This window comes from Gigantopelta aegis, chromosome 6, assembly GCF_016097555.1.
Source record: "Gigantopelta aegis isolate Gae_Host chromosome 6, Gae_host_genome, whole genome shotgun sequence".
In the NCBI taxonomy this organism is placed as follows: domain Eukaryota; kingdom Metazoa; phylum Mollusca; class Gastropoda; order Neomphalida; family Peltospiridae; genus Gigantopelta; species Gigantopelta aegis.
The window spans coordinates 16,017,154-16,036,460 of record NC_054704.1 but is presented as its reverse complement, the minus strand read 5'-3'; the positions used below and the strand labels follow the sequence as shown (position 1 = coordinate 16,036,460).

At 34.0% G+C, this 19,307-nt stretch overlaps 1 protein-coding gene across 1 annotated transcript in view; it reads left to right on the top strand.

Annotated features, from left to right (window-relative positions):
- Window positions 1–19,307, top strand: part of LOC121374259 (proteasome adapter and scaffold protein ECM29-like) — a 58,757-nt gene that overhangs the window by 1,170 nt on the left and 38,280 nt on the right. The window contains exons 2-15 of the mRNA XM_041501287.1: window positions 1,867–1,997; window positions 2,297–2,413; window positions 2,921–3,039; window positions 4,057–4,206; window positions 5,117–5,380; window positions 6,245–6,286; window positions 7,182–7,260; window positions 7,751–7,864; window positions 8,593–8,678; window positions 9,451–9,529; window positions 15,514–15,630; window positions 16,412–16,534; window positions 17,032–17,135; window positions 17,905–18,034. Of these exons, the coding sequence (XP_041357221.1) occupies window positions 1,867–1,997; window positions 2,297–2,413; window positions 2,921–3,039; window positions 4,057–4,206; window positions 5,117–5,380; window positions 6,245–6,286; window positions 7,182–7,260; window positions 7,751–7,864; window positions 8,593–8,678; window positions 9,451–9,529; window positions 15,514–15,630; window positions 16,412–16,534; window positions 17,032–17,135; window positions 17,905–18,034 (1,655 nt within the window). The remainder of the gene's footprint in view (window positions 1–1,866; window positions 1,998–2,296; window positions 2,414–2,920; window positions 3,040–4,056; window positions 4,207–5,116; window positions 5,381–6,244; window positions 6,287–7,181; window positions 7,261–7,750; window positions 7,865–8,592; window positions 8,679–9,450; window positions 9,530–15,513; window positions 15,631–16,411; window positions 16,535–17,031; window positions 17,136–17,904; window positions 18,035–19,307) is intronic.

The following is a 19,307-nucleotide window of genomic DNA, read 5'->3' as shown; positions in this document are numbered from 1 at the left end:
GTATGATTTTCGTGTCTTTTTTTTGTAATTTTTATTATTTTAGATCGGCTAATGGTGATTAAAATTAGGCAAAAAATAGAAAAAGTTGCGTTTACTTACGGGCATTTGTGGCCAGCTGTCCAGTATTTATGTGCATTATTCCCGATAACAGTGGGTTTTTTACCAGAATTTTTTTTTAAACCCGAACTACGATTCATATTGCAATATTTGGTAATTTTCGTTGTTGGTAAAACGATCAAATTTATTATCAAATTAGCTGTCACAATCAGCTATCGATCCCTGAAAATGACCACCATGTGCCGCCATTGTTGTCAAGCGAAAATACTTGCCGAAAACCACTTTTTGAACTCAAAATTTCAAGGTATTTTCAATTGAAAAAATCAAAACAAAAGCCACCATTTTGAAAAAAAACTACATTTCTTTAATTATATTTCCATTTCCGGTGAGTGTCGTGTGCAAAACGGTGGGAAATATGAATTGGGGAATGCACTGTATACAGTGTACAGTATATCGACTGACGTGACGTCGGGCATCTCGCCTGCAGTACTCAGAAGGTTAATATGTTTTATGGAAGGGCTACAGAGGACTGTGTGTAGTACTTCGGCAATCAATGAACAAATGGTAGTCCGCTTATATCTAAAAAAAAAAAAAAAAATCCTAAATCTGATGCCACAGAGCTTCATGACATTAAATTTACCTGTTAACCAGTACCGACATGTCACGTGGGCACACACTTTGCTCTGTGTCACCACAAGAAAGTGCAGGGCAGGTTCGTTTTGCATTGAGGCATCTGGTTTCTTCATGTCACCTCTAGCCCTCCCCTACAACATATCAATAAGGGATGAGGCTTGAGCTATAAAAGTCCATAATCAATTGTTACAGAAACTGCAAACTCAGTACCAACTAGCCTTATGTCCAGTGGCTTAACCACGACACCACCGAGGCCAGTCCTACAGTTTAGGTTATGCAATTGCTTTAAATTAATAAATATGCTGGGCTTTGTTTGTTTAAAAGAATACCGATACTGAATAAGTTACTGTATTACTATTAAAGATAAAATGAGTGATTTGCAGGATCTATCCAGATTAACACAACAATAAATGCATGGATATAATAATTCAAATTCTTGTAGAGTTATATAATTGTAACTGATTGTATAATTGAAAATTAGTCAGTTGGGGTCATCTAATTATATAACCAGCAGTGTTTTTGCCAGAAGGAAATTTTTGGGTATGGCGCTATGGAATTGAATGCAACCACAGTCAACAGGGGGTGGGGGGGGGGGGGGGGGGGGGGGGGGGGGGGCTCCCCCAGAAAGAAAATGGGTTAAGTTTAGAGTTGGTGCTAAGAAAATTATACAGTAATGATTATTGTAATTAATTTTGTTAAACGGTTAACTTTTAAAAAATAATCTGCAAACAAATTTGGGTATGGCGTCATACCCATTTTTCCCTCTGGCAGAAACCGTTACCAGTGGTTGGTGATGAAATTCCAACAGATTATCAACACTATGGGAAGGTTTAATTCAAACTTTGCTATCTTTTTGTAAAGTTAGTTTGTATTCATAATAATCTTATTATTCCCATATACATTCACATGCAAATGGAGCTAAAAATTACTCTCCTTGAACTAGTCTCAGGGGAGTGATTGTCATGTCTGGATGATACTTTAATATGCAACACTGAATATGATTCAGTAATTACAGTACACACAGTATAATACATGTATGATACCGTGAAAAATAATGAAACCATTCAAATGTAACATTTACAGACTTGTGTTATGTTGTAATTGTTGATTGTATCTTGCAGTGCCTGTAGTTTGTTTTATATTTCTCTATTCATTATATTTTTCTATATATTTCAGTCCTAGTTGAACGAGTGTTTCTACGAATTGGATCAGCAGAAACAGATGAACAGCTTGAAAAAGCCTTAGGAAAGTTCCTTACACCCGTTCTTATTAAACTAAACAGTCAAGAAGATGGAATCAGAAAAAAGGTATTTCTGCCAGCACTTCGAGTCAAATGAATTCAAGATTAAAAAAAACAAAAACATTGTAAGGTTTTTCTGTATATACTACTATTTCTCCAAATGAGTGAGTCTCAGGGACTCTTAAAAACTGGAATTAGAGGTAAACTTGTAATATTTGTTATTTTACTAGTACATGTACTATTGGGTAAATTTAGGTAATAGAGTTGGGCAGGTCATGTCTGACAATTCTTTTTTTGTGTTAGCCTCATCACATATAGTCATTTATTGAATTTTGTTTCAAGGGAGAAAATTTTCTCATATTTTAGGTGATGGAGTTGCTTGTCCATGTGAACAAGCGTTTGAAGAGCAGACCGAAGGTTCAGCTGCCGGTGGAAGCATTGATGACTCAGTACCAGGATCCACAGGCCACGCCATTTCTTACAGTAAGACGTGCACATTGAATTGTTTATTTTTAGCTGTTTTTGTGAATAGACTGCTGAGTTTGTAGCCATTGTGGCAAGTTTGGTTTGGTTTGGGGTGGGTTTTTTTTTTAAATTTTTATTTATTAGTTTTTTTAGCAGAGGGTGAGGTTGGCCAGTGTAGATTTTTTTAATAAATAAAATTCCAATATGTTTACTTCTTGCTAAAAATATTTGACTATTTTTATAACTATTGCATTTCTGGTCATGCCAGTGTGTCCTTTTTCCTTTTCATTGTGCATATACAAGTAATATACTTTAATTGTTGTCATGGGTCATGCTGGTGTTTTATGTTTGTGTTGTATTAAACGAACCAGTGCAGGGCTAGCTCTGCCATCACCAAATTATTTTAATTTGGCGAATTTTTTTTTTGGGAAATAGCTTTAGGTTTTGCATTTTTGAAATAATTTGGCAAAATTTTCTGATCACCCGGAGCTAGCCCAGCAGTGATTTTCTTATGTTTGTTTTCAGAATTTTACGATACTGTATATTAAGATGGGCTATCCACGACTTTCTCCCGAAAAACAAGCCGAGCTGCTTCCAATACTCGTTAACTGTCTCGATGGCAGACCTCTGCAACACCAAGACAGGTAATAGTTAAAATGAAGGAAGGAAATGTTTTATATAGCGACACACTCCACACATGTTATTTACGGTTATAAGGCTTCGGACATATGGTTGAGAGAGGAAACCTGCTGTCGCCACTTCATGGACTAATCTTTTCGATTAACAGTAAGGAATGTTATATGCACCATCCCACAGACAGGATAGTACATACCACAGCCTTTGTTACACCAGTTGTGGAGCACTGGCTGGAATGAGAAATAGCCCAATGGGTAGTTAAAATTAATGAATAAACGAATGAAAAAACAGCAGAAACAAATAAAACACATTGCCTGTGAGATGTCAGACAGAGGTATGTGGGACATTTTGATAAGATTGTAAGTTGGACATTAAATATTTTATAAGCATATGCATCTGACTAGGATGAGGATAAAATAAAGTTACACTTCACTGGGTTAAAAATATTAGCATATGCATCTGACTAGGATGAGGATAAAATAAAGTTACACTTCACTGGGTTAAAAAATGAAGAATGATTCGGTTCATAGAAACTAAACTGGGTATGAGACCTTTCATGTATTATATCTTTGTACAACAGTCTGCATGAAATATAGAACTGTTATTTAGCCTCCACCTAAGTGAAGAGTCACTGATGTGTAAATTTCATATATATTCTGCTTAAATTTTTAAAAATATTTTTTTGTTAGGGACAGTGGTAAATCTTGTTGAGTTCTTTGGATGATATTTAGTATTTAATGCTTTTTGGTTGGATTGGTGTAGGATTGAACAAATTGAAATGATTTAGAAGACAGAATTGTACAAGCTTATATTTCTTGCATGTGTATGTATTTTAATATGGTATCCACAGTGCTTTATTTCTTTGGTTTTTATGTGGAGCTGTCAGACATGGGAGAAGAGACTTTTAGATAAAACAAACTAATTTGTGTTACCAATCAGTGTTTTAGACATAATGTAATTGATTTTAAATACATATTTATCCTGGTAATCAAGTAGCTTATAAACCAGTATGTGTTCTGTTTCAGTATACTTCAGTTGCTGATTCCCGCCCTCCAACACTTGAAAATGCCACAGAACGTGGAGGAGCGCAGCGCTAAATTTGGTTTTGGAGATAAGCCGAAAATCAGCAAACTTCTTTTAGATTACATGCTGGATGTCCTTCTTCTTACATACAGGTACCCACAATGCTAGAGTTTTGAAAACAGTGTATATTTGACCACATCTGTGAAAAAATATAATTTTGTTGTTATTCTCTGTAACATTTTCCTGTTTTTTCAAACTTTAATATATAGAGACTGTCAAAACCGTTGGTCTCACTATTTGCAATATTACTACATTTTATTTTCAACTTAGCCTGACCTCAAACAGATTGCATTTTACCCATATGATAGTAAACTGGTCCAAACATCCTAACAGCCAATGGGATGGCAAAATTTTTGCAATAAATCCTCTGCTTCTTGTTCTGGTCACATGATTGAAGCTTCCATCTTTCCACTGAGCAGCATCTCATGTGACAGGAACAGGAAGCAGAGGACTCATTGGAAGATTTTAAACCATCCCATTGGCTGTTATGATATCCTTGGACCAGTCAATTATCGAGAGGGGGAATTCCATTTGTTTGAGGTCAGGCTAAGTATCCCTAAAAGAGAAAATGATCCAAGTTTTCTAAAAACATTATTTATTTATTTGTTCACTTTCCAAGGTAATTCTTTAAATAGTTCTATTTGCTGAGTGAAAAAAAAAATCTGAAACAAAAATAAACAGCACTAAATCGTCTGTTATAATGTATTTTTTTCTCTGAGAAATCATGTTATTTAATTTGCTGGTTTATCATGTTTCAGTTCACGTGTATGGTTTATCATCATGTTTCAGTTCACATGTATGGTTTATCATCATGTTTCAGTTCACGTGTATGGTTTATCATCATGTTTCAGTTCACGTGTATGGTTTATCATCATGTTTCAGTTCATGTGTATGGTTTATCATCATGTTTCAGTTCACGTGTATGGTTTATCATCATGTTTCAGTTCATGTGTATGGTTTATCATGTTTCAGTTCACGTGTAAGTTTATCATCATGTTTCAGTTCACATGTAGCCACGATAGAAAGGACCGAATCTGACAGCCAGTCACAGAGATCAGCCTCAGCCCCAGCGTCTAGAGCCCCACCCATCAAGCCTCCCCCTGGTCTAAGTGAACACGCATTCAAGAGGCTGAGAGAAAATCCGTTCACGCCGGATGCGTTGGAGAAGGCCAAACTGGGCATTGTTAATTTCCTCGGTGCCAACATTTTCCCTGAACACGACATTGTGTGTCATTATGTGATTGCATCTTCCGACACCAGACACAGGTAACTGACAGATGGAATGTGTTGTTAAAGCCACTGTTAGAGCCACTGAGTTTCTGAGGTACATACTTTTTATTGTTAAACACAAAATTAATTTTGAGCTACTGCAGACACCAGGACAACCAGAAACACGTTTAATTACCAAAATTTATAATTTATGTCAAGAAGTGTAAGTAATGTTTAAGATAATAGTAAAAAAAACCTATAATAGCTTTCAACATTTTGCACTACCTAATAATTAGCAGCTTTAGGCAATTATGAAGCAGATATTGAAATGTATATGTTACAGATAAGATAGCATTTACCAGAAAATAAAGATCATCAGAATGTATTGGGTATTTTCAACCCTTAGAGAGGTTGTCGACCTGTGATGATTTGACAGTTCTAGCTCAACATAAATGCAGACTCTAATTTCAAACTGACATGAACGGAAAGTAACTTTGAGAGATGCCACAGTTATAAAGACATTTACAAAGTAATTTTTCAAATAGGACCATCTAACTTGCCAAATAATGTCCATTGTATGGGATTTATTGAAAGAGGATTCTGATATTTTAACCAGTGGAATGCTGTTTGGATACAAAGATGCTTGTGTTATAATCATGCTACAGTATTTTTATTTATTTACATGGTATATCTTGTAGCTGGTTCTGAAAATTAGTTAATTAATAAAGGGAGATAATTGTGAAAATATAAATCCATTTTTTAAATAGCCTCCCAGTATCTTTTTATTTTCACACTGTGGTCTTTAAAAACAAGTGTGACTGATCAATAAATTACTACCATACATGTATTATGTTCTCACATTTTCAAAAGGAGATTAAAAAAAAAATTGTGTTCACATTGTTTTTATTTACTGTATTCTAGTGTTGCCACACAAGCTGACATGGAGTTGAAGAGAATCACAGGGTGAGTGTTATTAGCTGCAGACCTCGCTGTGAAAACAAAATGAGGGGAGTGATTAATTGTTCCCTAACTTAGATTATGGGGAGCCATTTAAGATATTACCATATTGATATTGTAAATTCACATGCTAAGGGTCGGCCTCAGTGGTGTAGTGGTTAGACCAAATAAAAACCAGACTCATTTTTAGGCCATGAAACGAATCTTGTTAAGAAACAGAAATAGGTTTTGACCGGCCTCGGTGGCGTCGTGGTTAGGCCATCGGTCTACAGGCTGGTAGGTATTGGGTTCGGATCCCAGTCGAGGCATGGGATTTTTAATCCAGATACCGACTCCAAACCCTGAGTGAGTGCTCCGCAAGGCTCAATGGGTAGGTGTAAACCACTTGCACTGACCAGTGATCCCTAACTGGTTCAACAAAGGCCATGGTCTGTGCTATCCTGCCTGTGGGAAGTGCAAATAAAAGATCCCTTGCTGCTAATCGGAAAGAGTAGCCCATGTAGTGGCGACAGCGGGTTTCCTCTCAAAATCTGTGTGGTCCTTAACCGTATGTCTGACGCCATATAGCCGTAAATGTAATTGCTGTAACTGAATTCTAAACAACATTTTCAGTCAAAATTAAAAGTTGATGGGAATGATGCCATAGTTTTCAGAACAATTTCTGGTCGACAAGAATCCTTTGTGAATCTGCTGAATTCTGACATTTTTCATCTTACATTTTTGGGATTGTTGTGTTATTAAAAAAAAGCTGCACATATTTACACAATCTTGTTATGGCCAACAGTGTTCTAAATTATAATGATATGGATAATATAAACCTTTTTGTCTGTTATATAATGCTAATAACTCTAATAACAGTTAATAACTTGAAAATAACATTGTTAATTTTTTTTGTTTTCAGAAGCATTGACTGGAATTCACGTGAAATAATCAACAAGCTCTTCCATGTGTTCCAAGGAACTGTTATAGTGAAGGGCAAGGTTTGGATAATAGTTATATCTCAGCAAATACTCTATTAGCTTAAATACAAATAACAGCATATGAGATTTTTTCGAATGTTGATAATGGTGTGGGTTTTTTAATTTATTTTATTTTTTAAGAAAGTATATCAATCAACTTTCTTTTGGTAAAAAAAATTTCTTTTTGAAGAGTTTTGTCAAAAGATTCTCATAAATGGCAGTAGGTGTAGCTGATATGCCAAATGTAGAAGATGGACACAAAACTAGGTAAAAATCAAACCGGTTTACTATGAAGGGTATCAGTTCTATGTTTTAACACGCCTTAAATGAATGTTTTAGTGCCACAATAGCCCTGCTATGTTAAACATAATATTTTACAACACATGGTTAAAAATACATATTTTATACTGAGGGTCTACTGATATTAATAGTTTAAAAAAATCACGAGTGTGACATAATGACCCAATTGATGTTTCTATTGATATTTGGCCGCTTGTCACTTTGTTTGCAGGAAGTAAAGGCCGACCAGCGGAGAGCTCCAGCATGCACTCGGATCAGATTAAAGATTTTTCCTATCTTCCTCAAGTCCACTGAAGCAGCCAACACATTCCCAGCATGCATTCAGGTTGTAACCTTTGTATATTATGTTTAATGAGGGCTAGTACTATTCAGTGTTGTGTTCTTAAAGTTACAGACACTTGTTGTAAAACATAACTGCATATTTTTTACTCATGGAGTCATTTTTGATAATTGCAAACAGGCATTACTTAGATTTTATTGTTTAAATTATTAATTTCTGTACATCTGAAGTGTTCCTTGTTATTCCGGTGTTTGTAATGCATTTTTCATAGTTCTAAAAATGCACATACCTCCAAGAAGGAACGGTCATAGAGTTGAACTCTAGTAAAACTTTAGAGGATATTTGCCTGTTTCAGCATCACAGACTCTTGTTTCACTTTATTGTAACTTGGAGTTATTTTCACAGACTGAAACTTGGATCTGTGGCTAACTGTAAGAAGAAATTATTTGCACATAAAATTTTATTTTTTGCAAAACATAATTTAACAAGGTGTGAGCTGGATCAAAACAAGTATTAGAGATTTGGCAATGTTTGGTTATTCTAACTCGATAGCACAACATTTAAAAAAAAGATGTAGTTGGCGATTTTCTGTTTGATTAGTTTGTAAAACATATAGATTTTTCTAAAATTCAGTTTGGTAAATTGTTGAATGACAGCTGAAACTTTAATTGTATTATTTTGGGGATATGGATCTGATTGTATACAAATCTGCATCATGTTTTCATTTATCTGCTCTGTCAGTATAGTTTAAGATAACTGTGTTTTATCTACAGGTGGTGTTTGACTGTTTGTTCGGTACCAATCCTAACCAGAAACTAAGAAATATGGCAGTACAGTTTGTGCACCATATTTGTTTCAGGTTGGTAAAACATTTTTTTTTTTTTTAAAGGTTGCATATCCACATAAATATTTAATGTATTATTATTCATTATAATAACATGGTGAGTGTTAAAAATTAACACTGTCATAAACGTCTGTAACAGTAAAACAATAATACTGCCATAGTTCCACACAAGCATTGTCACAATTAAAAGCGTACATTTACTGTCAGTTACCAGTGTCAAATGGTGTATGTCTTATTTGTAAATTGCTGTTCAAAACCAAGAATTGTCCAAAGTTACTTATAAATATGATGCAGTATAAAGATTATTCATATGTGTGCAACAGAGACATTTGGATGTTGCTCCATTCTCACCATTACTCTGTAACTGTTGTTAAAGGCTACAGCTCTCCTATTCACTGGGAAAGTGTATTTTTTAAAAACATATTGTTGATAAATACTGATGGAAAAAAATAAGGGATCACACCAACACTAACAGAAGAGAGTGATTGTAACCAAAAGCCTCAATTGACTATGTTACTGACATTCAGTCTCACATCACTGGCATTCATTTCCACTTTACAATGCTAATAGTGACTGAAATTTGGTCTACAGTATTAAGTGCACCCTATTTTATTTTGTCTCAATATAAACCAATGGTAGTTTTAGTTGATTTCTTTCAATATGGTTAATAATGTGGCAATAACATCACTGAAATAACCAGCCATATTATGTTTTGTTTGATAATATTTTAGAACTTGATGGCTTTAGGTCATCTGTACTTTTTATTTCCAATTCTTTTACTTTCCAGTTGTGATGTAGTAAAGTTCAAGATGTTTGATGCAGTTCTCCTGTCTGGAATGATCAAATTAATTGATGAAGCTAAAGAGGTACTGTACACTGATAGCAATGATGGACAATTAAGGTATATTTCTTTTGCATATAACACAAAATTTGACTGGACATTAAATGTTATGAGCAGTGGTATTTTTACTAACATTTAGCAAATTAAGTGTATATCCACTTTTATTTATATTGTTATATGGTCATTAGATTCAGTGTAGCAGTCTTAATATACTCAACAAAATTAATCAATGGACTAGATATTTTTAGCATTTTATATTGCACAAAATTTGAAAAACCTACACTGTGCACAATTGTTTCATGCATCACTGATCAAAATGTACTTGAACAATGTTTAAAAATCATTTGTCATCAAAACATGGTAATATAATATAACACTAGCAAAAACTGACCAAGAAGTCTACGTGCCTTTAATTCATTTTGTCGAGTATAAAACAAGTTTAAGTTTAAAAATCACTGTTTGAGTGTTGAATTTTTTTTAGGGGAAAACCAGTAATCAAAAGGACCAGGGGCAAGACGTAGCCCAGTGGTAAAGCGCTCACTTGATGTGTGGTTGGTTTGGAATCGATCCCCGTCAGTGGGTCCATTGGGCTATTTCTTGCTCCAGCCAGTGCACCACGACTGGTACATCAAAGGCCATGATATGTGTTATCCTGTCTGTGGGATGGTACATATAAAAGATCCCTTGCTGCTAATAGAAAAGAGTAACCCATGAAGTGGTGACAGCGTATTTCCTCCCTGAATATCTGTGTGGTCTTTAACCATATGTCTGACGCCATATAACCATAAATAAAATGTGTTGAGTGCGTCGTTAAATAAACCATTTTCTTCCTTCCTCCAAAAGGACCACTAATAAAATGAACATGGATTAGGTCACTATTTATAAAGTGCTATATAGGAAAATGTTTTAAAAATTAACAAATAAAAAACAAGAATTAAAAATGTTATATATTAGCACTGAGAGGTAGGATTCTCTCGGAACCAAAAAGGCTGTGGAATAATACAATATGACGGTTTATTCCTTGAACTATGTGACTTATCAGATGTTATGTAATTTGTATTTATGGTTTCCATCATGAGCTGGTCAGAGTAGACATGGGGCCTAATTCACAAAGCTCTCTTAGACTCTGCTAGACAACAAAGCATCATCTTTGCAAGTCTTTTAGGATTGCACTGCGAGATCGCAAAGTTGCGAGAGTTTAGTAAATTAGGCCCATGGTAATGCATCTCCAGCAGCTAATTGCCAAGACTAGAAACATATTCTTTTATTTCATTAAAAAACAAAATATGTATCACATCTATTAATTGTTAATTAATTGTGGTGGTTAATTAACCACCACAGCATATGAGAAACCAAATGTGACTGAATTATTTATGTTGAATTTAATTAGTCCCTATAGATATAACAGTCATTGATGGGTCATGTATGGTTAGTGTTTCTCAACCTTTTCTGCTAAAAAAGGGAACACTAAAATATAAATTCAAATTTGGAGGCACATCAAACGGTGTAGTAATTAGTAAGTTTTTAGTTATGGGAAGTACAAATTTGTATAAGAAGCACTGTTGTGGCAAACCTTTGTTAATGTCACAGTATATACTGATTGAGAAACACGGACCTCTATTATAGACTAAATGACACCAGCTTTGTTTATAAGATGTTTGACATATTACATGGTTATTTATTTTGCTTGTTAAAAAACTTTGATTTCGGGTTAAAAGACGAGAGTTGTAGATATTTTCCCTCTGTCGTAGACAAAATAACACCAAATTCATTTGAAAAATAGTTTTACATATTACATAGTTGCTTATCTTGCTTGTTAAAAAACATTGATTTCAGGTTAAAAGACAGAGGCGTAGATATGTGTACCAGGCAAGTAACAGTGAAAATCAGAAATGCTCGGGAGTGTTGCCTCAGTGGTCCCCCTTTTATCATGCAGGATACCCGAGAACGTGTCATTAGTTATTTCATGGCTTGCTTGACCATGGACAAACGCAGACAATTCCAACCCACTGCCTGTTCACTCGATGTTCCAAATACCACACTTTACCTTATTTGTGCACCCCATACTCATTTGACTCAGAGGTTCTGAAATAGTGTGGCTACCTTTAATCAGTCTCTTTTTTTTTTAAAGTTCATAAATGTGACTAATTACTATTCTCAAATATGGGGTTACTGTTACTGTTTTATATCCCAGTTTGATATGCAGACATGATAGATTATTTATAGACAAAAGACAGGTTGCAACATTGTTTTTCATTTCAACTTATTTTCATGCTTATATCCAATTAAAGTTCAAGCACGCTGTCCTTGGCGCACAACTCAGCTATCTAGGCTGTCTGTCCAGGACAGTGGGTTAGTTGTTAATTGTTTGTGGTTAGTGAGAGAGAAGAGGGTGTAGTGGCCTTTCACCTACCCATTGAGTTGTTAAAACTCACTCTGGGTGGGAGCTGGTAGCGGACTGTGCACCCTGTACCAACCAGCCTTATTTATGTCTGATGGCTTAATCATGACACCACTGAGACTGGTTACAACAATTGCATGGTTAAACAGCACACTATTATGAAAGACCACTACAAAAATACACACTATGTGGTCCATACTGTTTTCAGTTATACCCATGTTTGTCAGTCAAAATCTTAGGTAACTGGAACAAAGTTCATGCAATTTCTTTTACCTAGATAACCAATTGTTTGGTTACACTAGTTATAATTGCATAGCAAATAAAGTTTGGATTATTCTGGAGTTTGTAACTTTTCAGTTTAGAAGATAAAGGTTCACCACATAAGTGATTGGCAGTTTGTGTTAATTTAATGTTGCGTAACTGTCACATGAACATACAGACGGTTTATGTAAAATATCGTTCCCTGAAATGGGTTCATTTGTATATGTAAAGCATTATGGGATAGTTATTAAGAACAGAAATTATAAAAATAGGAAATGGCTTCATAATGAGTGCTGAGTTTACTCATTAAAAATTAATTACAGTGTTATTGATTTGTTGCAGGTTACTTTATCAGGCAGAAGATTACAGGTCATTTGTAGTAAAGTTACATGGTCATATTTCATTATTCCACATATACACAGTCATATTTCCGTACATGAAAGCCCAAGAGACATTTGTACATAATAGTAACATGTCATTTTTAAAGTATATAGATGTTACAGCAGTTCCAGATCACTTCACCAAAACTTGTGAATTGTATAAATGTGTGAGTGAGTAAATGTGCGAGTGAGTAAGTAAATGTGTGAGTAAGTAAATGTGTGAGTGATACACAGTTGACTCTTCAAACACCTAATTTGCTTAGATGCAAATTGAATATGGTTACTTCCAATTGTCGCTACATAAACTTCAGTTATAAAGCACATCGATGCACTCTCAACCCATTCCAAATCCATATGTGGAAGTTGGAATACACTTCCGGTTCTGTGTGGTTGTATTTTTTTATGTGTCATCTATGAATGAGAGAATGCGGTTCGATTCACTTTCAGTTTATGACATCAGTTCGTACAAAAGCAATGATACAGTCTCAGCTGTGACATTATTTGAAAGCAACAGGACCCTCCTGATGTATCATAACTATTTATTATATGCATGCCAGTTCACTTTGACATGCTTTTTCGGCCTGTGTGTCAATGGTTGACATGAAATCCACTTCCAGTTCAAAGCACCTCAGTGGTGTGCATTAGTACAATATGTTTTGCGTCAACTAACGATGATCCAAAACTGCTGTAAAACAAGTTTTAATTAATTAATTATTTTATTTTATTTTATTTTATTTTATTTTATATATACATATATATATATATATATGTATATATATATTTTTTTATTTTTTTTAAATGCACAGTATATAAAATATTGTTATGTATGTACATGTAGACATTTGTACCCAGTCATTTGAAAAGAAAAATGATCCCCATTGAATTGAATTGAATCATCCATCCTTCCATTTGTCATGTATGTCCTTCATTCCACCTGCATTGGTATGTGTCCATAACAAATTTATTCAAGCATTGGTTTTCAAGTAAACTGTAACCTAGTATTTTTAGGTCCACCATTGCTGAAAAACTACTTTTTAGCCTGTTGCATTCCCCTTCAGAACAAATTATTTTCTTTAAAATGTGTAGGACAATTTAGATCAAGTTAAATATAAATATGAATTTCTGCTGGTATAATAATTATGCTGTTGTAACATCTTCCATTGATGTGTTTGATATTCTTGTTGGCTATCATGTTTTTATTCAGATTTATCTAAATGCGGATAGTTGGTGGTTATTAAATGTAGTTATTAGGTGACGAAAATGAATCATAATTAATGAAAATTGTTTTTAAATATTGTGTTTTAAAAACAACATTAAAAAAATATTTACTTATAATCTTTTCAAAGTTCTTTTTACTTTATTTATTTTAATTACATTTTTATTCAGATGTTCAAAACACATTTGCAGTAAATGGTGAACATTACAATTTTTAATAAAAGTTTTAAAAATACAATTACCGGTATTCATTAATATAAAAAATATATATTTCATATATACTCAACTGAGATATTCCCACTTTTTTCTTATTTTATTTCCTTTTACAAGTAACTGATTTAAACCAGTGCTTTTGCAGTATAGTTATTCCAGTTTATTTGTCTGTAATTAGTTTGTCAAAAATGTTAGCCGTTTGCATTTAAAGATGCATGTGTTGAAAAGTAAAGTAAAACTGTGTACCTAACACACACCTTTAGGAAGCTTGCTTGGATCAGTATGTAGTTTTAATTTGCTAGTTTGTCCATTCAGTTGATTCATAGTGAACTGCTTCTGAAAATGACTGTAGCTGAAGCTTTATGAATGTCTTGACAATACATACAATGCCTATAAAAAAATTTAAAACATGTTTTGATAATTAGTTCTCAGGATTGTAAATAAATAACAATTCACCATATGTTAGAGTTAGTGGATGTTAATAATTAAAAGGACAGTTCTGAGTTTGCAGCCATTATAAGATGTTGCCGATTAACAGAGCCTTTTTGGCAACTAAATTTATCATTAAATACATTTTCTTGTTTAGAATACCAGTGTATCCGGTGTGTTTGTGGTAATGTGTTAATGTTTGTAATAGTCATTCTTCATTTTACTTCGTAATATATATTTTTTGATACACACAAAATTATTGGGAGGTAAACTTGGTTTGAGTTACTACAAACATTAGGATGACAACAAACACCTTTTTATACAGACACTGATATTCTAAACAAGAAAATATCCTAACTTATTATTATTATTTTTGCTTTTTGGTTGTTGGGTGTTTTTTTGGGGTTGGGGGGTACTTTTTTTTTAATGGGCGTGGTGCCACGGGGCCACCCTCCTTTAATTTTCACCCAATGAGAACACTGCTAAATGTGTAATTTTAGTAATAGAAAAGACTGATAATAATTGACATATTACAATGGGAGCAACGTCAGAATAGTTCCTTTAATAACAACTGGATTTATTCTAGTTTTAATAGCTTCATTCATTTCATTTTGCTAAATGACAAATAAAAAGCTTCTATTTAATTTTATTGCACTACAGAATTATGTTATTTTCTTGGCATGTTAAAATATTTTTTTTTATCCGATTTCAAAAATAATATACTGAATGTTAAAAAGTAGGTTTGTTAAAAAGATACTTACATATTACATCTTTTTCTTATCTCTGATATTAGTTGGTTAACATGTTAATAAATAGTTACTTACTAGTGTGCACAGCACAAGTAAGTTTAAAACAGCTGTTAACCAAATTAATATTTGTTTTTGCCAAATTCAAACTTACCTGTGCTGTTGCTGAATTGTTATCAATTTATAAAAATTTATTTGAGATGTATATAGACCACTTAAACAAGTAATATGCTTGTTTATATTGTTTCTTCACTATCTGAAGAAAGCTTATAGCAAAACGTTAAAAAAGTTTTTTTTATGTCTAGTAAAATTCTTTTGTTAGCAAGTGAAAAAGTAAATTGTGTGTTTTTTTGTTTTTTCACAGGACCCAAAGTTGCGAAGTCTAGCATATGGAGCTGTTGGTAAAATAGCACGGAAATCTCCTCAACGAGTTACCAAAGACATAACATTGGCACAACAGTTTTTTAACGCAGTGTGTCAGGTTTGTTGGAGAACTGTATTTTTCATTATCATTAAAACTAACACGTAATGCTTTATTCCATTAGATAGAAATAGTGATAAGATGGAACAATGAATGTATGTCAGAATTGTGTGAGAAATACATGACAGGCAAAACATTGAAATTTCTGCTTTAAAACTCTAGTAAATATTCCGTAACATTTCATTTTTGTTTTTTAAATTGTATTTTGTTGCTGTTTATTTATCCCTGGTAAAGCTCTATACCCTTCTGCTCTTTTTAGACTACATATTTAGTTCTGTCCATATACAAACTGGTGCTTGTGAACCAAGTTTATGAATGGATTTTAAATGTTATTTTACTTGAACATTGTGTGAATGTTCTTTAGAATTTCAGCTTTAGGAAGAATATTTCAGAAAATCTGTTTAATGTGAAGCAGCAGTCTAATCAAAAATGTGTGGCGAACATGCCAACTGTATCTATTGAATAATCCATCATGGCTTTGCTTTAATAGAAAAGGCAGGGAGTATTTGTTTAACAACACTGAAATACAGGGCTAGTTAGTATCTAAAATAGAATTATGGTTATTTTCAACACTTTGTTTTAATAGAAAAGGCATGGAATATTTGTTTTATTACACCTCGGCACATTTTAATGTAGATCTATTTAGTGACTAACATAGAATTATAGTTATTTCAATTCTTTGTTATAGAAAAAAATTACTATTTAATGATACCTCAGCACATTTTAATATAGGGCTATTTGGTGTCTAACATATGGTTATTTTGGCACATTGCTTTAACAGGAAGATTCTGAAACAAGGCTAGCTGTGCAGGAGGCACTGTCCATGATGTCGGAAGCATTCAAACAGCTGGACGACACAAACAAAAAACTCATGGAGGCGCTTATCATGCAAAGCATAGACAAGGTGACATGTTAATCTTGGTTATAGCAGTAGCTCATGGCTTACAACAAGTGATTTTATTTGGCTTAAAGTCTTTATGTGACAGCGGGTTATTACTTTTTCACACAGATGTCCAAAGCCACTCGTAATAGATTCTTTCTCTTCTGAATATAGTCTTCAAACTATATTTTAGCACCCTACTGGTTCTACTGGAGGGGACTGTAGATTTCATCTCCATCCTTTTGTTTATATGTCTGGCCATCTGTCTGTCTGTCTGTCTGTCTGTTTGTCCCACATATAGTTTTTCAGATTTTTTTTTTTTTTTTTATGATACCGAGCTGAAATTTTGTGTAAAGGTTAGAGTTTGAGATCAAGTTTTACTTTCATGGGAATTTATTCAAGCATTATGGTCCTGGAACTTTGGATTTGTTTGGCCCAGTAGGGGACATGTATTGCTTTAAAACTACTCTCAGATTGCTTGTTTTAGTTCTGATATTTTTCTTTATTTTTTTTTTTTTCAGCCGGAACCTCAGGCTCGTCTTGTAGCAGTGCAGTACGCTGTGGTCGTCTTCCCACCAGATCATATCCCATCACGATATGTGCTGCTCCTCGCAACTGGAGACCTGTATGTATTACACAAGTTCTCTCTCTTAGCACTTGTACAACTTGACACTGACTAGTTGTTCTTTTTTTCTTTAACTATGTGTTCTAGTAGTGTCGTTAAACAAAACAAACTTTTTTTTCTTTCTTTAACTTATTTTTGTGCTTATATCCAATTAAGGTTCAAGGCCTTTGCATACACCTCAACTATCTTGGGCTGTCTTGTCCAGGACAGTGGGTTAGTTTGTTTTAAGTGGTTAGTGAGAGAGAAGAGGGTGTAGTGATCTTACACCTACCTATTGAGTCATTAAAACTTGCTCCGAGTGGGAGCCAGTACCAGGCTGCGAACCCTGTACCTACCAGCTTTATGTCCGATGGCTTAACCACGACACTACCAAGGCCGGTTGACTAGCGGTGCATTTCTTACAGAACCTAGTTTTTATGCCTTTATTTTGTAAGAGGTGGAACTGTTCAGAAAATGTCATATCAAACAGTTTGTCAAATAGTAAATCTTTTATCTGTTGAAATGTTTGACATCCAATAGCCGATGATTAATAAAACAATGTGCCCTAGTGGTGTCGTTAAACAAAACAAACTGAAACTTTTGTCTGTTGAATTGGAATCTACCAGCCTTTTGTTATGATAATCATCTTTTAAGTTGTTTTGAAGTTTAGGCTATGAAAATAAAAAGGTAAAAACTTGTTAAAAATTGCACAGTCTATGATAGTGTAAAATTGCCTGTGTTTTGTAACCAACCCAGGTAGTTGTTATTAAAATGTTGCTTATGATTTCAGAAAGGAGGACATTCACAGTGAGGCGCTGAAAGGTTTGCATGGACAATCACGGTCAGGAGATGAACACAGAGAAGACAAATCAATCAGCCTACCTGAGTTCACCGCCATGATGGCCTACATACGCGAACAGGTAATATGCAGGTCTAGTTAAATAAACAGGTAACATACAGGTCTAGTTTTACGAACTGGTAACACACAGTTCTAGTTTAATAAACAGGTAACATACAGGTCTAGTTTTACGAACTGGTAACACACAGTTCTAGTTTAATAGATAGGTAACACACAGTTCTAGTTTAATAGATAGGTAACACACAGTTCTAGTTTAATAAACAGGTAACACACAGTTCTAGTTTAATAGATAGGTAACACACAGTTCTAGTTTAATAGATAGGTAACACACAGTTCTAGTTTAATAGATAGGTAACACACAGTTCTAGTTTAATAGATAGGTAACACACAGTTCTAGTTTAATAGATAGGTAACACACAGTTCTAGTTTAATAGATAGGTAACACACAGTTCTAGTTTAATAAACAGGTAACATACAGGTCTAGTTTTACGAACTGGTAACACACAGTTTCTAGTTGCATGAACAGGTAATAACACACAGTTGCATGAACAGGTAACACACAGTTCTAGTTAAATAAACAGGTAACATACAGGTCTAGTTTTACGAACTGGTAACACACAGTTCTAGTTAAATAAACAGGTAACATACAGGTCTAGTTTTACGAACTGGTAACACACAGTTCTAGTTTAATAGATAGGTAACACACAGTTCTAGTTTAATAGATAGGTAACACACAGTTCTAGTTTAATAGATAGGTAACACACAGTTCTAGTTTAATAGATAGGTAACACACAGTTCTAGTTTAATAAACAGGTAACACACAGTTCTAGTTTAATAAACAGGTAACACACAGTTCTAGTTTAATAAACAGGTAACACACAGTTCTAGTTTAATAAACAGGTAACACACAGTTCTAGTTTCATAAACAGGTAACACACAGTTCTAGTTGCATGAACAGGTAACACAGTTCTAGTTTAATGAACAGGTAACACACAGTTCTAGTTTAATGAACAGGTAACACACAGTTCTAGTTTAATGAACAGGTAACACACAGTTCTAGTTTAATGAACAGGTAACACACAGTTCTAGTTTAATAAACAGGTAACACACAGTTCTAGTTTAATGAACAGGTAACACACAGTTCTAGTTTAATGAACAGGTAACACACAGTTCTAGTTTAATGAACAGGTAACACAGTTCTAGTTTAATGAACAGGTAACACACAGAACAGGTTCTAGTTTAATGAACAGGTAACACACAGTTCTAGTTTAATGAACAGGTAACACACAGTTCTAGTTTAATGAACAGGTAACACACAGTTCTAGTTTAATGAA